We start from the raw sequence: 24148 nt of genomic DNA on the forward strand, positions 1-24148 counted from the left end.
TATGAAGGATTGGTCCCTGATCTCTTGTCAGGTGTCCTCCAAACATTTTAGGCATTATAGGAGATTGGGAAAAGGAGGTTGCAAAAAGTACTGAATAAAATTGTGCCATTAATTGTGGCCAATGGGCATTTTAGAAAAACTTTCTAAAACTTTCAAAATTTGATTTCCCTTTCTTCCTATTTTACTTCAATTTAAGGTTAGGGTTTTGCGATTTATTTTTTTAAAGAAAAAAAAAAAGAAAAATTCAGTGCAGATTTATTTTTTCAGGCTTCATATGTGTCAATAATGTAGATATATCAAGACTGAACACACAACATTAATCTTAAATTAAACCTGCCTCCTGGTGGGTTTAATTTAAGCCTCAATTTAGTCCTGAAGTAGCTGTAGTCTTCCTCCAGAAAATCAGCCTATTAAATTCTGGACTATACTAAGTCTAAGATTAATTAAAATCATGACAGAGAAAGCAGAATTCTGTTAATCTGGGTTTAAGGGCCATTTTAGTCTAGAACAAGGCTTACTCTCCATCAAGGAAACCACTTTTAAAATGCCTTAAAGCGTTTGAACACTGGTAATCACTCCTTGCAGCTATATTTACAATTGGTTGTCTGTTAATTTAACTGCATTCATGATCTAAAGTTAAAATCTTTTAAAGAGTTTGTTTCAAAATTAAGCCTAAAATGTTAAGGCAAAATCAAAAATAATACACACACAAACTGTTATCTCCCCTCAATCCCAAAGTACATTTGAAAGATATCAGAACATCCTTTGTCACTAAGAAACTGAAAGAGCTGTCCAAGGTCCATGTGGTTTCCTCTGGTCCCATGAGTGTCAAAACTTACTTCATGAAAGCCAGTAAATTTGCGGAGAGAGTCAGTTCTCTCCTCTGTCCAGGTGTTGTCAAAAGGGACATCCTCTCTGTGACGAATCGTAATTCGCTTCCACGTTAAAACTTTCACCCTGGAGAATAAATTAAAAATGAATAGGTAGTTCGACTGGATTACTGAAAATATTTACCAGAATCCATAACAACATGCAATCTTTTCTGTTCAATATATTAAGTCAGCTGTAGCTTTGTGTAAATAGCTTTGTGTTCCCCTTCCGAGGAAGTCGTGGCCTAATGGTTAGAGAGTCGGACTCGCAATCGAAAGGATGTGAGTTCGAGTCTCGGGCCGGCAGGAATTGTAGGTGGGGGGAGTGCATGTACAGTGCTCTCTCCACCCTCAATACCATGACTTAGGTGCCCTTGAGCAAGGCATCGAACCCCCAACTGCTCCCCGGGCACCGCAGCATAAATGGCTGCCCACTGCTCCGGGTGTGTGTTCACAGTGTGTGTGTGTTCACTGCTCTGTGTGTGTGCACTTCGGATGGGTTAAATGCAGAGCACAAATTCTGAGTATGGGTCACCATACTTGGCTGAATGTCACTTTCACTTTAAATTCAAATATGCATCAATATCGATTGATTTGATTTCCATTACTATTGGCCACAAGACATAAAAGAAACTTTCACTTTCACTTTCAATTCAAATATGCATCAATATCAATTGATTTGATTTCCATTACTATAGGCCACAAGACATAAAAGAAACTTTCACTTGTCACTTTCACTTTCAATTCAAATATGCATCAATATCAATTGATTTGATTTCCATTACTATTGGCCACAAGACATAAAAGAAACAATGCAGCACAGTAAGACTGATGTGGTTGCATGTGGGGAGGGGGCGGGGGGGTCACTTCAGTAATAATGCTACTCTTGTACTTTCACTTAGTGTAAGATGTTTTATAATGGGAGATGGAAAATAGCTGTAAAACTGACACGAGTGCAAAATATTTTGCCAATGTGATCAAAATTGGGGGTCTTTGCCTCATGGACTGCGAAGGTTGTCCCTCATTCTGTTTTGACTTACATGAGGTCAGGAAAGCGACCTATTCATTAAAAATCTCAAAAGTTTATGTTCTATTAGTAGTTTTTCAATGTTCTAACTTTGTTTTCAGTATTAAACTGCTGTTCAACACAGTAAGGGCAATATCTGCCCATTTGTTGAATCATAGGATGGGGATATTATTTGAGTTTTTGTGTTCATAGGAAAATATGTTAAATAACTTTTAATTTGAATGGGGTGCTCAATCAAATTATAAGCAAAAAATGTCATTTCGAGTGAAAAAATTAAGAGAAAATCCAAAAAAGTAAAAGGTACAAGACTGCAAGCCACAACCGCGAACAAGCCTTTTGAGCGACTTCCAAATCTGACGACGGCCGCGCGAACTTTTTCCTCCAGTGATTTTTTTTATATAGTGAATGTGCAGTAATAGCAGTTCTTTCAGTATTAATCGTGTAAATAAATAGTGTGTTATATAGGTATTGTGTATTGATTTTTATATTTATCATCATGTATTTTATATATTGTGTGCGTTTGTGAAAGCGGTTAACGATAACATCAGCAATGGTGCACTGCTTTGTACCTGACTGCAATCACCGCTCAACACATGTTGTTGCCATTACACAAATGTTCAGTAAATGCACAAAAAGGTATGCCTAGGCTAAATATTGTTTTGACAGTGGCATCATAAAATGCTTGATATGACTCATACCATAGGCTACAGTAGCCTAGCTAAAGTGGACGATAATGCTAACTACCATTACCAACCTCCCTGCAAAACTCACCAAAACTTTGTAGGTCTTGTCCCTCATGCTGGCCCTTACAAAACCCACAAGCTGACCCTCGGACACGCTACACTCAACTAACATTACATGACCCTATCTGAAGTGGTTTTCACCACTTTGAACACTTTTGTTTTCCTCCTTGAAAAAAGCCATCTTGGCAGCCAAGTAGATCATGATTGCACTGATAAGTCTACCGTGCGAAAGTGCAACACAGGTTTTTTATTTTATTAATGATCTTCAGTCTTCACGGACCTTCGCGGGGTTTAACCAGATCGTCCTACGTTTTTATGGCTTATACCCCAACTGTCAATGCAGAAATTGTATTGAATTTTTACATCCGGCACCGGCTGTGGGCGGGACTGTGATGCTCTATACCTCAAATGTGTCACGGAAATGTTACACCCCTTACCATAATGTGATAGTGTGGCCCGGTCAGAACACTGGTGCGACAAGACAAAAACAATCAAACCCATTACAAACGAGCCATTTGTTGCATCCAGTGCGGACATACAGGTGCTTCTCAATAAATTATAATGTCGAGGAAAAGTTAATTTCAGTAATTCAACTCGAATTGTAAAACTCAAGTATTAAATAAATTAATTGCACACAGACTGAAGTAGTTTAAGTCTTTGGTACTTATAATTGTGATGATTTTGGCTCACATTCAACAAAAACCCACCAATTCACAATCTCAACAAATTTGAATACTTCATTTAAAAAAATGATCATTTACTGTACATGTACTCCTTACTTGGTAGGGGCTCCTTTTGCTTTAATTGCTGCCTCAATTCAGCGTGCCAAGGAGGTGATCAGTTTATGGCACTGCTGAGGTGTTATGGAAGCCCAGGTTTATTTGACAGTGGCCTTCAGCTCATTTGCATTTTTTGGTCTCTTGTTTCTCATCTTCCTCTTGACAATAGCCCATAGATTCTCTATGGCAGTGGTTTTCAACCTGTGGGCCGCGGCCCCCTAGTGGGTCGCAATGATATTGCAGGTGAGCCTCCAATTACTTTTAAAATAAATACTATTGTTCATATATGTAAAAATGTCTAAGTCATAACATAATACCACCATTTCATATAATTAAAAAAGAAAAAAATTAATATTAAACTAACTATGCTTCCACTGTTTGAGTTTGCTGATTGGTTTAAGAATAAACCGCCAATTTATCTCAGATTTTTGCTACATATGCTACAGAACAACAGCAGTTGTGCCAAGTTGTGCCAGCCTGAGTTTATTTTCTGTTCATTGCCAGTTCATTCAATAAAGACAGTTAACAATCTAGCTTCTGAGAACCAAGTTAGTAACCCAACAATAGCGGGTTGGGAACCACTGCTCTATGGGGTTCAGGTCTGGTGAGTTTGCTGGGCAGTCAAGCACACCAATGGTTATTTAACCAACTTTTGGTGCTTTTGGCAGTGCGGGTAGGTGCCAAATCCTGCTGGAAAATGAAATCAGCATCTTCAAAAAGCTGATCAGCAGAAGGAAGCATGAAGTGCTCCAATATTTCTTGGTAAACGGGTGCAGTGACTTTGGTTTTCAAAAAACACAATGGACCAACACCGGCAGATGACATTGCAACCCAATTCATCACAGACTGTGGAAACTTAACACTGGACTTCAAGCAACTTGGGCTATGAGCTTCTCCACCCTTCCTCCAGACTCTAGGACCTTGGTTTCCAAATGAAATACAAAACTTTGGATCAATGGCAACAGTCAATTTCTTCTCCTTAGCCCAGGTAAGACGCCTCAGATGTTGTCTGTGACGTTTTTTGTTAAATGTGAGACAAAATCATCACAATCAAAAGAACCAAAGACTTAGACTAGATCAGTCGGTGTGCATTGAATTAAATACACAAGTTTCACAATTTGAAGTTGAATTACTGAAATAAATGAACTCTTCCTTGACATTCTAATTTATTGAGATGCACCTGTAATTACGGATTATAATGACTGTCTTATAATACTGTCTTTTACGCGTTGCATTATGCCGCGTAAATGTTAATCCATGACTGCATTGTTGATTGGAGAAATAAACAGGCAGCGCTACTCTACATTGCTCAAATCTCACATTTGATTCATCAGTGGTAAGTTTATCCTCATTGTACAACCTATACAGTATTATTTAACTTAACAGCACTGTATAGGCATTGAAACTGCATAACTCACATTGCAGAAACAGATGCAGACCAGTGCCAAAAAGTGACACCCAATGGTAACAAATGCTAATGGGATAACATACTGATCTGTAAAATGTGACTGTTATTGTTCATCTATGTCTGCAGGTGTACTGTAAATTGGCCTTATATGTGATGGCAATGTTACCTTATCTAATTGCGTTTTGCTTTTGGGAAAAATAAAAAAACAATTGGTAAAATATTGCCTGTCAGTGCTCCTGGCTTATATTCAGATATTTATGTTCAGATATTATCAATATTAATACTTCACAAACAAAAAAAAATATAAAGGCATTTCACGAGAGAATAAGAATGGACACAACTTTTTTTTTTAAAGATACCTGGCCCAGAACTCATTGCAAGTAGACTGCAGACCCTCCACACACACAATACCAGGCTTTCCTGGCATACTGAACCCAGAAAGGTTCATCTCCTCTGCCCATTCCAAAATGTTCTTCCTCTTGATCTTATTGTAGATGTGATGGCTATAGATCCAGAGTCTAGTGAAAATCTTTTTTGACATCATCAAAACATCTTCCTTCTTCAGATCGCTGACAGGTACACTTTTTGTTATATATGCTTGTGCATTGTCATTTATCCACTGCACAGCAGAAAGAATACACACATCACCAATGCAGTTTTCAGAAAGGTAGGTGTTGAGGTTGGAGTGAAGCATCATTTGCTGTGATCTGGTGAGCACTGAACATCTGAAAAGGGAAAAAACATTATCCTAATAAAAATATTGAATGAGTACAACTAAAATGGCTGTAATCTGAAAATCAGATAATTTATAGCACTTTATTTGATCCCATTTGAAATTATTAGGACTGGTATTAAATTGTCATAGGAAGTGTCAGGGGTGGATAGGCTTAAGGCTTGGCCCTTTTCACCAATGCACATGGCAATGGTGACACTAGAACAGAAATATCCAAGATTCTGCTTAGCTAAAAATACAGAATTATATAATACACACATACTCACAGTCACGGATGACAGACATTTATTAAAGTTCACACTTGTCATGTTTGGTTTTATTAAAACAAACCCTGGTGCAATTGCTCTGTTAATGCGGTTCATTTGAGCATGTGTGAACGTTGCCATCCGAACCCTGGTGTGCACCAAAGAAGCGGGCCGAGACCACTAAAAAGATGAGTTTTGAGACTTCCGGTAAGATGGCGGCGTGAGAAGTCGTAAAGTTCTCTGCTCCGTGCGTTTCTTATTTATCGACTTATTCAACACTTCTTCGGTGACATCGTTTGAAATACTATTCACGACCCTCAGTAGGAAACATGCCGAGAAACAATGCTAAAAAGATGGCCGATATTACTGAGGTTGCTGGCCAAATGCAGAGTGTGGACTCGATGACTTGGAAAATCGATCCAGGAGGAACAATATTCGTGTGATCGGTATCCCCGAGGGCTCTCATCCTTCTGCATTTATTGAAGCATTGGTTCGAGGTATTCGGTGAACAGAGTTTCGCCAAAAAGTCGGAAGTGGACAGGGCTCACTGTTCTCTAGCTCCCCCGCCGAAAGCTAATCAAGCCCCCAGGCCGTTCATCGTGCGAATGCATCACAGCCAGATGAGGGAATTGGTAGTATTCCATTTGGTATGGAATGTGGAGTATGACTTGATTTTTTTGCCAGACATGACAGATGGCACCTTTAAACCCTGGAGACTAAATACTTTACTTTTGGCAGATGAAGAATTCATTATTTTTCTAACAAAAGAGATAAATATGAATTTAGAAGTAAATGACAGGCACGATATATCCAGATCTGTACTATGGGAGGCATTGAAAGCGTATTTGTGGGGCAAAATAATCTCTTTCTCCTCTTGTGCTAAAAAGAAAGAACTCTCTAAACTCAGAAATATTTCAGAAGCTATTAGCAGGTTAGATGAACAGTACGCCATCTCTCCCTGCCCTCGCTTATACAAAGAAAGAACAAGTCTTCAGTCTGAGTATAGCTTGCTGTCAACTGCACATGAAGAGAAGAGGTTGTTAAAAACGCGACATGCATTTTATGAATTTGGAGATAAAGCCAGTAAATTATTAGCTTTTCAATCTCGTCAATTAAATAATTCTAAAATGATAACTCATATTAAGGCCCCATCTGGATCCATGGTACATAATCTGAAAGAAATTAATGACAGTTTTGTTAATTTTTATTCTACCCTATACACTTCAGAGTATCCGAATGATTCTGCAATTTTAGATTCCTTCTTTAAGAAAATAGATTTACCAACTATTAATTCTGACATTTACTCCGACCTAGGCAGGCCTGTGACTGCAGCAGAAGTTGCACAGGCTATTGCGGCAATGCTTGCGCTGCGCCTTGAACCCATTATTCCGACTATAATTTCGACTGACCAAACAGGATTCATTCGAGGCCGTAACCCATTTAATAATTTACGACGACTATATAATATAATATACACAAATTACCCCCCAGGCGAACTTGAAGCAGTAATCTCTCTCGACGCTGAAAAGGCCTTTGACAGGGTAGAGTGGGAATACCTATTCAACACCCTTAAACAGTTTGGGTTTCCTACAGACTTAATCTCATGGATTAGATTATTATATACCTCCCCGATTGCTTCAGTGTGCACAAACAATGTATACTCTGAATACTTCCCTCTGTACCGGGGCACCAGACAAGGGTGCTCTCTCTCTCTCTCCCTTCTTATTCGCCCTATCATTTGAGCCCCTGGCTGCTGCGCTCCGTCAGTCAGCAAATTTTAAAGGTATTACACGACATGGTACAGAGCATAAAATTTAATTATATGCAGATGACGTCTTATTGTATGCATCAAGCCCAACCTCCTCAATACCTCAAATTATTTCACTAATAAAAGGAGTTTGGCAAGTTATCTGGCTATAAGCTTAACATGAGTAAGAGCGAGTTTTTACCGATCACTCCGGGCTCTTGTAGAGACTCTTCCTCTATCCCGTTCAGAGTAGTACGGGAGGGGTTCAAATACTTGGGAGTTCAAATCACAAGATCGTTTAATAATATGTTTAAGGCCAATTTTTGCCCACTTTTGGATCGATGTAAAAAGGATTTTGTGAAATGGTCCTCTCTGCCCCTATCTTTAGCAGGTCGTACAAACCTGATCAAAATGTCTGTTTTACCAAGGTTTATGTATTTATTTTCGAATATCCATGTTTTTATCAGGAATATTTTTTTTTACTAAGATGGACAGCCTAATCACCTCCTTCCTGTGGGGGAATAAGACCCCTCGTATTTGGAAGACTTTTTTGCAGAGATTAAAATGTCAGGGAGGGATGGCGCTACCTAATCTGTTATTATTATTATTTGGCAAGCAACGTTCAAAAAATTATCTATTGGCTACCTAGTGTAGATCCTCAAAATACCCCTTTATGGGTGCAAATGGAACAATCATGTGCTAACTTCAAACTTAGTTCTCTAATTTGCTCTTCACTCCCCCTGGTGGGGAAGAATTATAATTCCGCCCCCAATCCTGTACTTACTCGTACTTTAAAAATTTGGGCCCAATTTAGAAGACATTTTGGTTTGCAATCAGCTTCCATTCTAGGTCTTATGGTCTCTAATTGTCTATTCCCAACATCTTATTTGGACTCTGCTTTTTGTGTCTGGGAAGAGAAGGGGATTAGGCTTCTAAGAGACTTATATATTGATAATACTTTTTGCTCTTTTGAAGAGCTTGTACGTAATTTTGCCTTACCAAGATCCCACTTTTTTAGATTCTTGCAGATTAGGAGTTTCATCAAGAAGGTTTTTGTCTCCTTTCCAGGATTACCCCCTGCCTCGCCTATGGATACATTGCTTGATCTGAAACCGCATAGTAGAGGTCTCATTTCTAGCATATACTCTATTATAACATCTATAGATCCACAGAACTTGGAAGATACCCGCAAAGATTGGCAAAGTGATTTAAGGATAGAAATTACAGATGGAGAATGTGCACTCCTCCTCACCCTGTGCGAGACATGGCTTAGTTTAATTTAAGGTTCTTCTTAGGCTTCATTTCACCAACGCCAAACTAGCTAAGATTTACCCGAATGTCAGCTCTGCATGCAATAGATGTTCACAATCGCCTGCCACAACTGCCCACATGTTCTGGCTTTGTCCTGGGTTGGAGGAGTTTTGGAGAAAGATTTTTGAATCCTATAAAAATATGTATGGCATCCAAATTGACCCTGATCCCTTAATGTGCATTTTTGGTGTTGCTCCCGAGGGTATAGAACTTAGGAAAGATATTTGTTCTGTTATCGCCTTCACTACATTACTGGCAAGGCGTTTAATATTATTTCAGTGGAAAAGGACAGACCCTCCAACACATAGAAGCTGGTTGAAAGAAGTGATGTCTTACATTCAACTCGAAAAGATTAAATACATGATACGGGGTTCGAAACGTAAGTTTCAAGATAAATGGTCCCCCTTTATACGATATTTTAAACCGCTCCCCTGCCTCTAAAATGGAGTAACCTGCCTCAAGTCCCCTTTGTTATATCATCCTTCTGTGTTTATTTATTTATTTTTAATGTGTGCATGCCGGTCCTTTATAAATATCTGTTTCTGTTAAACCACTATATTATTATTATTTTATTTTTGTGTGTGTGTCAGTTCTCTTGTTTTCTGGACTAGTAGCTTATAATGTGTGATCTATGTATTTTATGAAGATAATTGCCAATTCTTCTAGGGAATATATCCCCCTTTTTTTTCTCATATTGACTGTTTCATAGCTGCTGTCAAACCTTTCATGTTTAAATAACTTGTGGACTAAGCAAATGTGGAATACTTGGTTCCTTTACTGTCAATGCTGGGAAATCTAGAATTTGTCTTTGTCTTGTCTCAAGATTTTCATTATTATTATTATTATTATTATTAATATACTTTTATTATTTATAAAAAAATAATCATTTTTTTCTTTTTTTTTTCTTTCTCTTAAGCTGGGGGGGGGGGATTGATTGTATTGTAATTGTAACTGTTAAAAACCCAATAAATAAAATATTAAAAAAAAGAAAAAAAAAGATGAGTTTTGGTCCACTTTCAAACAGACTCTGGTGCGGTTCGAATTATATATAAATGCAACATAGACCAAATACTTCTAAAACCAAAAACAGAAAGTAATGACAAAATGCGACGCTATGAGACATGATTTGACTATGCAGTGTACCAAAACAAAATGAACAGAGGGCAAATGTGGAGCAAAAAAGTGCCTTTTATGAGCTTCTTGTGAGATTGCAGGTGGTGAAAATTTTATTTTATGTACATACAAGAATGAGCGCGCTTACTCCAGTAAATGGCATTAGGTGTGTTCGTCTTAAAGCACATTTTAAGTCTTACGCACCTTTTTGTTTGAGGTGTTCAGTGATTTCCGTCACGATACACAGGTGCATCTCAATAAATTAGAATGTCATGGAAAAGTTAATTACAGTAATTCAACTCAAATTGTGAAACTTGTTTAAAATAAATTCAATTGAACAAAATGCAACTGAATAAACTGACAGCCGCCAGATTAAGGCATTAAGGCAGTACTCGCGGGGGCTGATTTATTTTCTTGTGAAGTCAGCTGGTTAGCGGGCTGGGAGAGCCTACGTACTCCAGTGGGAGCGAATTAAGCGTTGGAAGGGTAGGCTCTACTGGCTGCAGGTACTAGACAACGTGGTTAGGGTCGCCAGGTCGGTAGGGCTCGAGCCGATGCTCAATGGGAGCTCACAGCGTTGAAACGGTGAGCCCTACCGGCTGATGAGGAGGAACAGCGTGGTTGGATAGCCCGACCGAGAGGGCCCGAGTTGCCTCGACTGAAATAGGTCACGGTTTTGGCGTACGGGCCCTTCTGGCTGATAAGCCCCTGCTATTCAGTGGGGGAAGGGCAAATGGCTGACCGAGAGGGCCCATGAAGCCTCAGGACAACGGACGTCTGGGTCCTCTCAGTTTTGCAGATAAAAAGCTTTGGGCTGACCGACAAGGAGGAATCTTGCAACATCTGATGGGAGATCGCTACTCGCGGATTCGGATGGATGAGACTCGCTTGAGGCCGGCAAGTATAGAAACCTGACCGGGAGAACAAAAAGCGTTTGGCGGAAGGTTTAGACTCATGGCGGCGAACGGTTAAGCCTCGCTAACGTCAAATGGGAAAGTTGCGTGGCCTGGAGACTCTCGCCAGACGTCCGAAGGGAGCACACACATCAAACGGGTAAGCCTCTCTGGATGTAAGACGGAAAATGTAAAGTTGTGTGGCCAGGAGGCTCTCACCAGCCTCCTACAGGAACTTCCTGCTCACTGTATCAGCTGGGTAAGCCTCGCAGGCCGTAGAATGGAAAAGGTGGGTTTGTATGTCTGTGAAGCTCTTGCCAATGTCTTATGTGAGCTCGCTACTCACTGCATAAGACAGGTAAGCCTCAATGACCGTAGGATGGAAGAGGTGGGTTTGTATGGCCATGAGGCTCTCGCTGACGTCCGTTGGGGGCTTGATACTTGCGACATGGGACGGGTGAGCCTCGACGACCTTAGACTGGGAAAGGAGGCTTTCGCCAGCCTCCCTTGGGAGTTTGTTAGGTGCATATTGGGTAGATTGGTTTGGCGACCGAAAAAGCATGGAAAGGTAACGGTTGTCTGGCCAGGAGGCTCTCACCGACGTCCAATAGGAGCTTAGCTCCCAGCATCGAATGGGTAAGCCTCGCTGACCATAAGACAGAAAAGGTAAGGTTGTCTAGCTGAGAGGCTCTCACCTACATCCGATGGGGGCTCCAACTCTGTGCACTGAATGGGTAAACCTCTCCGGGTGCAAGACGGAAAAGAATGTTGGGTAACCAAGCAGCTATCACTGACATCCGAAGGGAGCTAGAGCTCCTGGCAACAGACGGTTAAGCCTTGCTGGCTGTAGAATAGAAAATGTAAGGATATCACTTCATTTACAGCGATATCATTGAATGCACAGACACTATTTAAACTGAACAGAGTATTTTGTTTAAAGCACTATATAATTAAGATGACTTGACTTGACAAGCAAGGAGGCTCTTATTTGCATCCGATGGGAGCTCAGGCTCTTGGCATCAAATAGGTACGCCTCACTGACCATAGAGTAGAAAAGGTAAGGTTGTTTAGTTGCGAAGCTATCGCCAGTGTCCAGTGGGAGCTTAATGCTTGCGATATTGGTTGAGTACGTGTCGCCGATCTATTTTTTTTTTTTTCGTGTATATTTTGGTGGTCGATGAGGGTTTGGTGGGCTTGGGCCATCTTCCAAGAGTTAGGAATTGCTGCTTGGAGAGGCCTTTTTGGGCTGCTGAAGTTGCTGCCCCGATACGAAAAGAATGGGTGGAGAAATTGTTTGCAGAGATACCTGATAATTGCAGGAAACATCTGAGGTGTTTATGGAAACCGAATCGAGTGACTGTTTTTTTTTTTTTTGAGTCGTCTATGAATAGCGCCTGTTTCACATATAATACGTCTGCAGTGCGTATGCAGTCCTTGTGCGTTACGTATGTGGTGCTGAAGCAGCACGGACTCATTTGCTTTCACACAGGACACGTTTGCAGTCTGCTACTGATCCGCGGCTGTTTAAGCCACAAAACACAACATTTGTCCATTATTTTGATATCAAATCATGTTAAAAAATAAATAAAATCAAAAAGCTTTTTAAGCATTGTGATACTCTTTCATCACAGTACAGTAACAATCTTTCATAGACATTTAAAATTAAAACTCACCACTGACAGAAACAGTCGACTCTCGTGCCTTTTGCATTTAAATCTTTATTACACGCAATCCAATGGGTCTTAAATAACTTTGTTTTTCTGCCTCTATAAAAGTGCATATATAATGTTGCCTTGTTTCTCTAAAATTGCTCTTTTTCTTGTTTTAAATCTAGCCAAAACCCATGTGTTGCGTGTCAAACACAGTAGGTTTTAATTAGTATACATTTATTGTGAAATAACTGCATTTCCGTGTCAAACCTTGTTAATTTTTACCGCGAACAATGCGCTGTAACTTTAATTCAGCGCATGCAGCACAGCAAAAATAGACTCGGTACGTAAACGATCCCTGCACTGCTGCAGACGCACTGATCCTGGAACGCATTGACGGACCGCTACCGCGTGCAGTGTGAACGCTGGAATCCGTTAACATGACGCATACGCACTGCAGACAGAGTATGTGTGAAATGGGCGTAGGGGTTCGTGCAGGGATTTTGCTTGAGAATTCCTGGAGTGTAGGTATTCTAGGATGGATTGGTAGGGCTGGATTGGAGAGGGGAGACTGAAAATGTAAATAAAATGACCTTTCTTGGCTTGGTCTGTCTTGCTTTGTTTGATTAAAAAGCGATTGTTTCTTCGTTGAGTACGGTTAGGTCTGATATGGTAGGGTTGATTTTGGATTGAAATTTGAAGAGATCGTGAGCTCCGAGCACCTATGAAAACTGAAAAAAGCTAGAATGAACATGGTGTCAAGCGTGTGAGCTATGCTGAGGGGTTGGTAATTTGTGAGGAGGGTGTAGATAAATTTTATGAGGATATCAAGCGTTATGGTTTGTCTAGCGTCGGGATGGGTGCGCTGGATCCCTTTGAACAAGAGGGAGGTTTGCAAATTGTTTATTTCGGGTGAGGGAAGCAACAAACATCGGTTTATGAAAAAACTGGACTGCACTCAGCTAGCCTTTGATAGAACAGACTTGGAGAACCTTGGTGCCGTTGAGAAACAAAATGAAAGAGGTGATGGAGAGTAGGGAAAAATCTGGGAACGGAATGATATAAGTGAGGTGAAATGCCTTGACGCATCTCCACGCAGTCACGTATGACTGGAGGTTCTGGGAAAAACTGCCTGGAGAATAGTTTCAAGGTTTTTTTTTATTTATTTTTTTATTTTATTTTTATATATATAGGCTCCTGCAGGAGCAGACAATGCTGTGGCAGTGAGTAAATACAGAAAAGGCTCCTGCAGGAATAGACGCTGCTGCGGCAGTGAGGAAATAAGGAAAAAGGCTCCTGCAGGAGCAGACACTGCTGCGGCAGTGAGGAAATACAGAAAAGGCTCCTGCGGGAGTAGATGCTGCTGCGACAGTGGGGAAATACAGAAAAAAAGCTCCTGCAGGAGCACACACTGCTGCGACAGTGAGGAAATACGGGAAAAGGCTACTGCAGGGGCAGGCACTGCTGTGGCAGTGGGGAAATGCAGATAGAGGCTCCTGTGGGAGCAGGCACTCCTGGGATGGCTGGAGTGAGGATGGGCTGCTATAGATGGATAAGGGGATGTTAAAGAGGGTTAGCTATGGTAGATCACGAGTTTGAGTGAACAGGGATGGACTGGCGTAAAAGGGGTTGGCTGATGAGGGTTCGGTGAGCTTCTTTGATATGGAATCGGTCTGACCACTAATAGGTCTTGGAGCCCTCTGCCTTCTGACAAAATCTGTGTCCTGATGTTGCTGGCTACAGGGGGTAGTGTTCGGAAGGATGGTTACGGTATGACGGAACATGGAGTAGTAAAGGGGAGCATAATAGGAAAAGGAAAAATAGCTGCTTGAGCCACCTGCGGAGACATGCTCAACGCTTACAGAGGTATGCTAACACTTGGGACAGCTCCAGAAGTGAATGAAAGAGGTGGAAAGACAGGGTGAATAGCGGGCATCGGGGGCCTGTGCAATTAGCTGAGGCAGCCTCGCACTGGGGTTAGACTGTGGGGCTGCAGGCCTTGAGTAGGGGAGGGGGTTGTAGGAAAAGGGGTGTGTGATGTCTTGGAGAACCTGTGTAACCTGCACTGCTAGCAGAGGCAGCCTTATGCTAATGTCTGCTACGTGAGCTGGAGGACGCTGAAAAGTAAAAAGGGGGTTAAGAGTAACAGGATGGAAATGCTGGGATGTGCGGGACAGTGTTGCAAGTAGAAGCAGCTTTGCGTTTGCTTCGGCTGCTGTAGAAGTTGGCTGTGGGAAAGTAGAAGGGTTAGTAAAATTTTACGGGGCAAGCTAAAAATGCCTGGGTAGCCTACTGTGTTGCCGGCTTAGCAATTGGTTGCCTGATTTGACGATTCCTCAAGCCTTGTCCACATTAATACTTTCCTGTTGGAGCTCGGGGCTTTGCAAGGTCTATTGATCTGAAAAAAAAAATCCCCGATATAGATCTCTTCATTGGACGGAAAATTGGATCTGTGATAGGATGGCAGACAGAGCGAACTGAATGCTGATAAACCGTCAATGGCTAGAGGTAAGTCAGCAGTATTTATACCATGGAATTGATTACTTGATGGTGGTCCACCAGTGTTGATTAAGTATCTGACGTGCTTAAACATGTGTTGAGAGAGTGAATTGGTGGGTTTTTGTTAAATGTGAGCCAAAATCATCACAATCAAAAGAACCAAATACTTCAACTACTTCAGACTGTGTGCACTGAATTAATTTAATACACCAGTTTAACAATTTGAGTTGAATTACTGAAATAAATTAACTTTTCCACAACATTCTAATTTATTGAGAAACAGCTGTATATGTCATTCAAGCCGACCAATCAGGTTGTGAACATATTACTATTCCTTAGGTCCGGTGTCTTTAGGTTCGCTGTCAAAAATGCCAATGTGAACGCTAAGCGGACCAGAACCAAATGTATCATTTTCGTTTTTGGTCCAGACTAAATGAACCAAACAAACCGAACTACAATTGTGAATGCACCCTTAGAAAGGTTTAAATGTTTAAAGTAAACCTAATGTCACTTATTTTCTAATATTTTTTTTAATTCATGTTTAATGGCAGTGCATGATTATCCAGTTGAGTTGACATTTATGTGCATTTCACTGCTTAGCCGAACATCCGAAGCCCAATGTATAATTTGCTATTCTGCATTCCTTCAATCTCTGAGCATGCAGAGTAAGCAAGAAAGCCACCTTGGGGACACAGTGTCTCTTTTGCAGCTGAATGTACTTTTAATAAGCAACAGCAAGCTGAATTTTACAATCACTTATTTAAATTTGTCAAGTTTCTGTAAAATAGGTTTGTTCATTCAAAAGTACAAACCCGATTCCAAAAAAGTTGGGACACTGTACAAATTGCGAATAAAAACAGAATGCAATGATGTGAAAGTTTAAATTGTTTAAAATTCAGAATACAGCATAGATGACATATCAAATGTTTAAACCAAGAAAAATGTATCATTTTAAGGAAAAAAATAAGTTGATTTTAAATTTCGTGGCATTAACACATCTAAAAAAGTTGGGACAAGGCCATGTTTACCACTGTGTGGCATCCTTTTTCTTTTTATAACAGTCTGCAAATGTCTGGGGACTGAGGAGACAAGTTGCTCAAGTTTAGCAATAGGAATGTTGTCCCATTCTTGTCTAATACAGGATTCGAGTTGCTTAACTGTCTTAGGTCTTCTTTGTCGCACCTTCCTCTTTATGATGCACCAAATGTTTTCTAAGGGTGAAAGATCTGGACTGCAGGCTGGCCATTTCAGTACCAGGACCCTCCTTCTACGCAGCCATGATTTTGTAATTGATGCAGTATGTGGTCTGGCATTGTCATGTTGGAAAATGCAAGGTCTTCCCTGAAAGAGACGACATCTGGATGGGAGCATATGTTGTTCTAAAACTTGGATATACCTTTCATCATTGATAGTGCCTTTCCAGACGTGTAAAGCTGCCCATGCCACATGCACTCGTGCAACCCCATACCATCAGAGATGCAGGCTTCTGAACTGAGCGCTGATAACAACTTGGGTTGTCCTTGTCCTCTTTAGTCCGGATGACATGGCGTCCCAGTTTTCCAAAAAGAACTTCAAATTTTGATTCGTCTGACCACAGAACAGTTTTCCACTTTGTCACAGGCCATTTTAAATGAGCCTTGGCCCAGAGAAAATGTCTGCGCTTCTGGATATTTTTTACATATAGAATTTTAGCCGGCAACTGCTTTTTAAACCCAATCATGTTGCCAATTGACCTAATAAGTGGCGTATTGGTCCTCCAGCTGTTTCTTATGTGTAAATTATTGCTCTTATTGCTACCTGTCCCAACCTTTTTAGAATATGTAGCTCTCATGAATGAGCCAATAGTTGGCATGACATTTCAAAATGTCTCACTTTCAACATATGATATGTTACCTATATTCTATTGTGAATAAAATATAAGTTATGAGATTTGTAAATTATTCCATTCCTTTTTTTAATCACAATTTGTACAGTGTCCCGACTTTTTTGGAATCTGGTTTGTATTATTGTGCCATCCTCTGTGCTTCGGCGTAAGTGATGTGACAAAAAAGAGAGTATCTCCACGAAATCTAAATACAATTGGTAAAAGGAGACACATTTGAAATGACTGTTAATGCAAGGTAATACCTCTCGACTGATTACTTGTGACCAGATCACTGATAATCTTAATACATAGTGATCAATTTTTTTTATATTATGACATTTTGTACCACAAAATGATTTATTTATTAATTTTTTTGCATGTTTGTCACATTTAATGTTTCAGACCAAACTAATTTAAATATTAGTCAAAGATAACAAGTGAACACAACATGCAGTTTTTAAATTACGGTTTTTATTACTATTGCTACATTTATTACTTGCAGTTTAAGTCTAGATTAAAGACCCATCTCTTTAACCTGGTTTACACATAACACACTGATATGCTTCTAAGAGCCAAATCCGTTAAATGACTTTTAGGCTGCATTAATTAGGTAAACCAGAACTGGGAACACTTCCCATAACACCTGATGTACTTGCTACATCATTAGAAGGATGGCACCTACGTTAATATTAGTCTGTTTCGTAGCCGTAGCCACCAGATCCAGTCTGTATCCAAGTCAAAGGGTCACTACAGTCACCCGGATCCAGTACTAGGGCTGAAACAATTGGTCGACATTAATCGACAACGTCGACAATAAATTCTCAAATCTTTCGGTTGTCGAGTAGTCGTTTTATGTCATATGACCTAATGTAAGAGCCTGCAATAACGAGGTTTGAACAGTGTAGCGCAGTAGCACGAGACTGTAAATCAGCTCTCCTGATGCAATTCAAGAGAAGACGCCAAACAGCGTTCAGAGCAAAGACAGCCAAACCTGAGGCTGCTGAGCAGCATTTGGATGAATATGTAAATATATACCATGCGCTTTCCCCTCAGTAAAAAAAAAAACACATCAAAAACTGACACTGGTGAGAAGGCAGCTGTTTAAAACGCATCTGATTACAGAGATGTGGATGTTTGCACATGCTCTATAGTTCAGTCCTCCAGTAAAGTCCAGTCACGTCACGTTTAAGTAGTACTTTAGTACTATAGATGGCCTTAAATCAAGCAGCTTTACAGTTTTATTAAACATGAAAAACCAGAGTCAGTATCGCTTTCAGTTAGAATTACAACTTAATTTTCTGTTATAAAGCAGCTCTCCAGTGTGGAGCTAGCTAATGATAAAAATAGTTTTTATTAGTGGGAAAAACATTTAAATAGAACATTTAATTAAAGGTATAGTTTGGTTTGCAGAGATCAAAGCTTGATCTGACTGTTTTGATTATCATAACCCTATAAGGTATTTTAAGAGAGATTATGTTGTGAATATTAGTTTATCAAAAAAATGAAACATGTTATCACTTAACCTTTATTTTGTTTCTTACAAAAATACATTTTAGGTAACTCAATAATTAAATGGTGAATAAGAGACTTTCTCTGCAATCTTATTTTGTGTGCTAAATATATTTATTTGTATAAATTAATTGTATAACTGTAATTACATATGACTTTTAAAAGCTGAAGTGATTCCCTTAATTTATTTGTTAGAATATGTATAACTCAATATTTTAAAAAAAATTGCAAAAGCTGAATAAATGTCTACTGATTAATCAGCAAAATAATCGAGGACTAGTCGATTAATCATTCTAATAATCGTTAGATTAATCGATTATTCAAATAATCGTTTGTTGCAGCCCTATCCAGTACGTATCCAGCCCAGATGGTGGATGAGCACCTAGAAAGGACCTCTACAACCCTAAAAGACAGCGGAGACCAGGACAACTAGAGCCCAAGATACAAATCCCCTGTAAGGACCATGTCTCAGATGACCACCAGGACAAGACCACAGGAAATAGATGATTTTTCTGCACAATCTGACTTTGCTGCAACCTGGAATTGAACTGCTGCTTTCATCTGGTCAGAGGAGAACTGGCTCCCCCAACTGAGCCTGGTTTCTCCCAAGGTTTTTTCTCCATTCTGTCACCGATGGAGTTTTGGTTCCTTGCCGCTGTTGCCTATGGCTTGTTTAGTTGGGGACACTTCATTTACAGTGATATTGTTGACTTGATTGCAAATGATTGCACAGATACCATTTAAACTGAACTGAGATGATGGCATCAATGAAATTAAATGAACTGCCTTTAACTGTCATTTTGCATTATTGACACTGTTTTCCTGTTCAGTTGCTTTGACGCAATCTTTTTTGTTTAAAGCGCTATATAATTATAGATAACCGGAGTGGTTCGGTCAACCAAAATTACCCCAAGAGCACAGTGGTGACTCGTCCAAGAGGTCACAAAAGACCCCACAACAACATCTAAAGAACTGAAGGCCTCACTTTTGCCTCAGTTAAGGTCAGTGTTCATGACTCCACCATAAGAAAGAGACTGGGCAAAAATGGTCTGCATGGTAGAGTTCCAAGACAAAAATGGCTGCTGAACAAAAAGAACAAAGGCTAGTCTCAGATTTGCCAGAAAACATCTTGAAGATCCCCAAGACTTTTGGGAATTACTCTGTGGACTGACGAGACAAAAGTTGAACTTTTTGGTAGGCGTGTGTCCCATTAAGTCTTGCATAAAAGTAACACTGCTTTTCAGAAAAAGAACATCATACCAACAGTAAAATATGATAAATGGAATCATGAATTTTGCGGTTTACCAAAAAATCCTGAAGGAGAATGTCTGGCCATCTGTTCGTGACCTCAAGCTGAAGCAAACTTGGGTTTTGCAGCAGGTCAATGATCAAAAACACCAGCAAGTACACCTCTGAATGGCTGAAGAAAGATAAAATGAAGACTTTGGAGTGGCATAGTCAAAGTCAGACCTGAATCCTATTAAGATGCTGTTGCATGACCTTAAAAAGGCGTTCCATACTCAGAACCCTCCAATGTGGCTGAATTACAACAATTCTGCATAGATGAGTGGACCAAAATTCCTCCACAGCGCTGTAACAGACTACATGCAAGTTGTCGCAAACACTTGATTGCAGTTGTTGCTGCTAAGGGTGGCCCAACCAGTTATTAGGTTTAGGGGGCAAACACTTTCACACAGGGCCATGTACTTTTGGATTTTGTTTTCCCTAAATAATAAAAACCTTCATTTAAAAACTGCATGTTGTGTTTACTTGTGTTATCTTTTACTAATATTTAATTTTGTTTGATGATCTTAATCATTAAAGTGTGACAAACATGCAAAAAAATAAGAAATCAGGAAAGGGGCCAACACTTTTTCACACCACTGTATAGTGGCAGATATGTTATTACACCCTAGCAAAAATGTATGTCAATGAGTAAACAAAATCACAAGAGTTTATAAAAAAATCCATTAGCATTAATTGCAAACTCAAGTTATTTAAATACCTGACAGCAATATCTGGCAACACTTTTGGGTAGTCAGTTGGGTATGTGCACAGCAATGTAATGCTCACCTATTAGGAATTAAAAAAAAAAAAAAGATGGACAAAAAAATTAAATGAGGAACACAATGTTTTAATATTTTTTTATGTATTTCACATACTTACTGCAGGGTTCTCCACCTTCAGCTTGATGCTGAATTGGGGTCTGATGCTGGGAGGAGTATGAGCTGTGCCCTCCACATAAGCCCTGAGCTCAGCATGGGAAATCTCATCAACTTGTAACTCTTCTTCACTTGGAAACATACTTAATAGCAGATCTATCTCTGCAAATTGTGCCTCTGCTTCCTCTGTGCAAGTCATATTCTTAATATTTGTGTATCAAACTCAAATCCAGTGTGCTTGTGTAATGCTTATTCATACACTGCCAAGACAATAAAAATAGAATTAGTGAGTAGAATGGATGCAAGAACAATTAATAGTTTTTCCAATGTGACGTCCACTGTTGGGCAAGTTTCTCTGAAAATGTAATCTAATTACTGATTACTCCTTTTAAAAAGTAATCACGTTACTTTTATGATTACTTTATTTCAAAAGTAATTAGTAATTAGTTACATTTGTTGTTACGTTACTTTTTTCTCCATGAAATTTATGAAAACCCAGCATAAGCTACATGCTCCTAATAAATATTTGTTATTACAGCATCAACATTCACAGAACAGTTATTTTTAAAGCAAGAGGCTGCTGCATGCATGGTTTGGATGGCAGAATGCCAGCAAATAGCGCTGGTTATATAATCTCTAAAAGACATCTCAGTTCATCGCCTATCTCACAAATCTGTTCTAAAACAATAAACATATGCATAATGAATCTTTTATAATGTCTACAATTCGTGTATTATAATGAGAGGATTTGTGAGCATGCAAATTTCAGCACTGCATTGTATACTGTTAGTATGGTATTAGAATTAGTAGTAGTACTATCTTTTAATAATAATTAATATGATCTATTACAATATATATATATATATACATATTTTATACAGAAACCCTCAATGACCAAAAATATCTTAAGCATCACCACCAGTCTTAAGTTCAGTTAAAATGACATATGCATTCATTAAAAGTTCATTTTTACATAAAGGCACTGAGCTAGAAATATTACTATTATTTAGTAAAATGTATGTGATACTGCTACTACTGTTAATTAAAAATGAATCACACAATATTTCTTCCATGTTTTAATTTTAATAGCAAATCCCCTTCATTTACCAAAAAATAAAATGTTTAAATTGCATAAATTAAAAGACAAATTAAATTTGGGTGAAACTGGTTTACTGTTTTTTCATAATTATATTATATTACTATATTTAATTATATTACTATATTTACACAATTGTAAATAAGTATAAAGAATGGCATTGGTTTTATTTTTAGTGATAAAAAGTTATTTTTTTTTAAATTAGCATATTTTTGTGTTTTGCTTTGGTACCAAAATTGGTACCGAGAACCGTGGATTTTCACTGGTATTGGTACCGAATACTGAAATTTTGGTACTGTGACAACACTAACGGCATGCATTTAATAAAACAGCATGCATTTTTGCCACACCCATACTTTGTTATCCGTTACCTGTCCTTTATTTTGACAGATAACTACCTGGGAAAAAGATATCAATGTGTGTTCAATTATTAAGAAATTGTTGCATGTTTTATTCATTTATTTATTTTAGTAAAACATGATGCACTGTATAATTTTGGACTAGCTAAAACAAGAAACAAATAAATTAAACCTTGACACGATTAAGCTAAATCTTTGAAACTGAAAAGAATGGACAAATTAATAAAATGTCCTCACGTTTAAACTAAAGGTTTCTCATTATAATCAAAGTGCACACACAATGTACAAAAAGAACAACATTTATTGACAAGGTCAGTGATTTTGAAGGGTGCCATCTTTTGCTTTTTTTAAACAAATTTTTAAACAATTTAACTAAAACTTAAACATTTATATAAAATATATAATGTGTATCCTATTCCTTAAAATATCAGAGTGCAAAATTTGCTCGGCACACATGATGCTGAGTGCAATTTTTATTTGCAGCGCAACATTTATTCTTATTTGCCTACATATTTTTTCTTCATTACAAATCTTGTTTGGCTTTATTTTGTATAATTACACGTACAAAAAAACAAAAAAACCTTTGTAATGCATAAGCACAATGTGAAACTGTCTATAGCATTTTAGAATTATTTGTAAAATAACATTGAACTTAACCTGCTTTTTATATTTATCATTTAATGCAAAAGAGATTTATTAAAACAAGTTTATGAGAGTCATGCATTCATTTAATCTTGATCAAGAACAACTAATGTTTAACGACTTGGAGCATAATCGGCTGTTAGATAATTCTAAAACGTTTCTAAAATTTAGAAATTATAACTGCATCTGTCTCGGTTGTAGACTTGTGAAGATTTATTTTTAATGTGGATCCCATACTTTAACCAAAAATAAATGTGCTCTATTACTATCATATTCAAGTGTTTGTGCAAAAAATTAATGCACATGCTTGACAGGGAGGCACCCTCACGCTATTTTTTTTTTTCCTGATAATGAAATAACTTTTCTAATAACTAAAATTGAGGTGCCTCACATACATGAGAAATATATCTACAGAAACTTGAAATGTTTACTTTTAAATGAACCAATTCACGATGAAAGGAAATACTCCCTTATGTAATCTGTGAAGGTAGCATTTATCTCTAAAAAGGCTGCTGTGGAGATGAGTCAACACTGTGAATTTCATCTTGCAGCCGACAAGAAAACATTTGTTTATAAATAAAAAAAAAAAAATGGCTCCTTTTTCACAATTATTATGCTACTCTGCCTGTGCTTTGTGGCAAAATTAATAATGCGTGTGCTTCAGTGCAGAATATATTATGAATCATTATAGATTAGACTGTGTTGATTTAATACAAACTTGCAATTAGTTGAATTATGACTAATTGAATGACTTAACTAGAAAAATCTTACGTGCAGAGCAGCCCTATTAAATACCCTCTAGACATCTCTTTAAGTTTTTAAAGTATTTTTTGCACGTTTGCATAAATTCTGCTTTTTAGAACGGTCCGTAACAGAGTCCGTAGCTAGGCCTACACAATTAATCGAAATCGCGATTTGACAGAGACTGCGTTCTCATGCATATCTTTCAGTGAAGCACGGTTCTGTGATCAGCAGTAATTCTCCATCCAAAGGCCAGAGGGCACTGTTGCGCTGATAACCCAAATACCCCCAAAGAAGAAACCCAGGAATTGCCTATAGCGGTAGCTAGATAAACTGCTTTCATTGATTCAATGTGACTAATAAACACAGGAGTATAACTATGTATAGTTTTATCAGAGTTCTTCTTATTATTTTATATTAAAATAAAGTAGCCTATATTTATAATGCAATGTCGTTATCACTGCTTAGAATACTATGGAATATGTTGCATGCCTTATTCTGCGTAAGAAACCACATCATCTCACAGAAGGATTTATTTAAAACACTCAACTGATGTTATGAAGTGAGTTTGGAGTAAAAATGTTATTAAATGTGGTATTTTCACATCTTTCAGATTTTACTTTACAACAGCATTTACTACACAGAGCCGTAGTTCACTGAAAAGCTACGCAAACAGCTGTCTTTATCACAAAAATGTATTTGATTTCATAATTCGATTTTTTTGCATAACTTGTCACAGCTCTGTGTAGTAATACTGCT

The 24148-nt window shown here is 38.5% G+C and overlaps 1 protein-coding gene across 1 annotated transcript; it reads right to left on the minus strand.

The window, feature by feature from the left end:
• Nucleotides 1-618: 618 nt before the first annotated feature.
• rwdd2b (RWD domain containing 2B) lies at nt 619-20840 on the minus strand. Its single transcript, XM_059541086.1, has 4 exons — nt 20556-20840; nt 20395-20462; nt 5186-5551; nt 619-957 (listed from the first exon to the last, which is right to left on the minus strand). The coding sequence occupies exons 1-4, from the start codon at nt 20748-20750 to the stop codon at nt 717-719; spliced, it is 870 nt and encodes a 289-aa protein (XP_059397069.1). The 5' UTR covers nt 20751-20840; the 3' UTR covers nt 619-716.
• Nucleotides 20841-24148: the final 3308 nt, after the last annotated feature.

The sequence above is a fragment of the Carassius carassius genome, chromosome 46 (genome assembly GCF_963082965.1).
Source record: "Carassius carassius chromosome 46, fCarCar2.1, whole genome shotgun sequence".
NCBI lineage: Eukaryota > Metazoa > Chordata > Actinopteri > Cypriniformes > Cyprinidae > Carassius > Carassius carassius.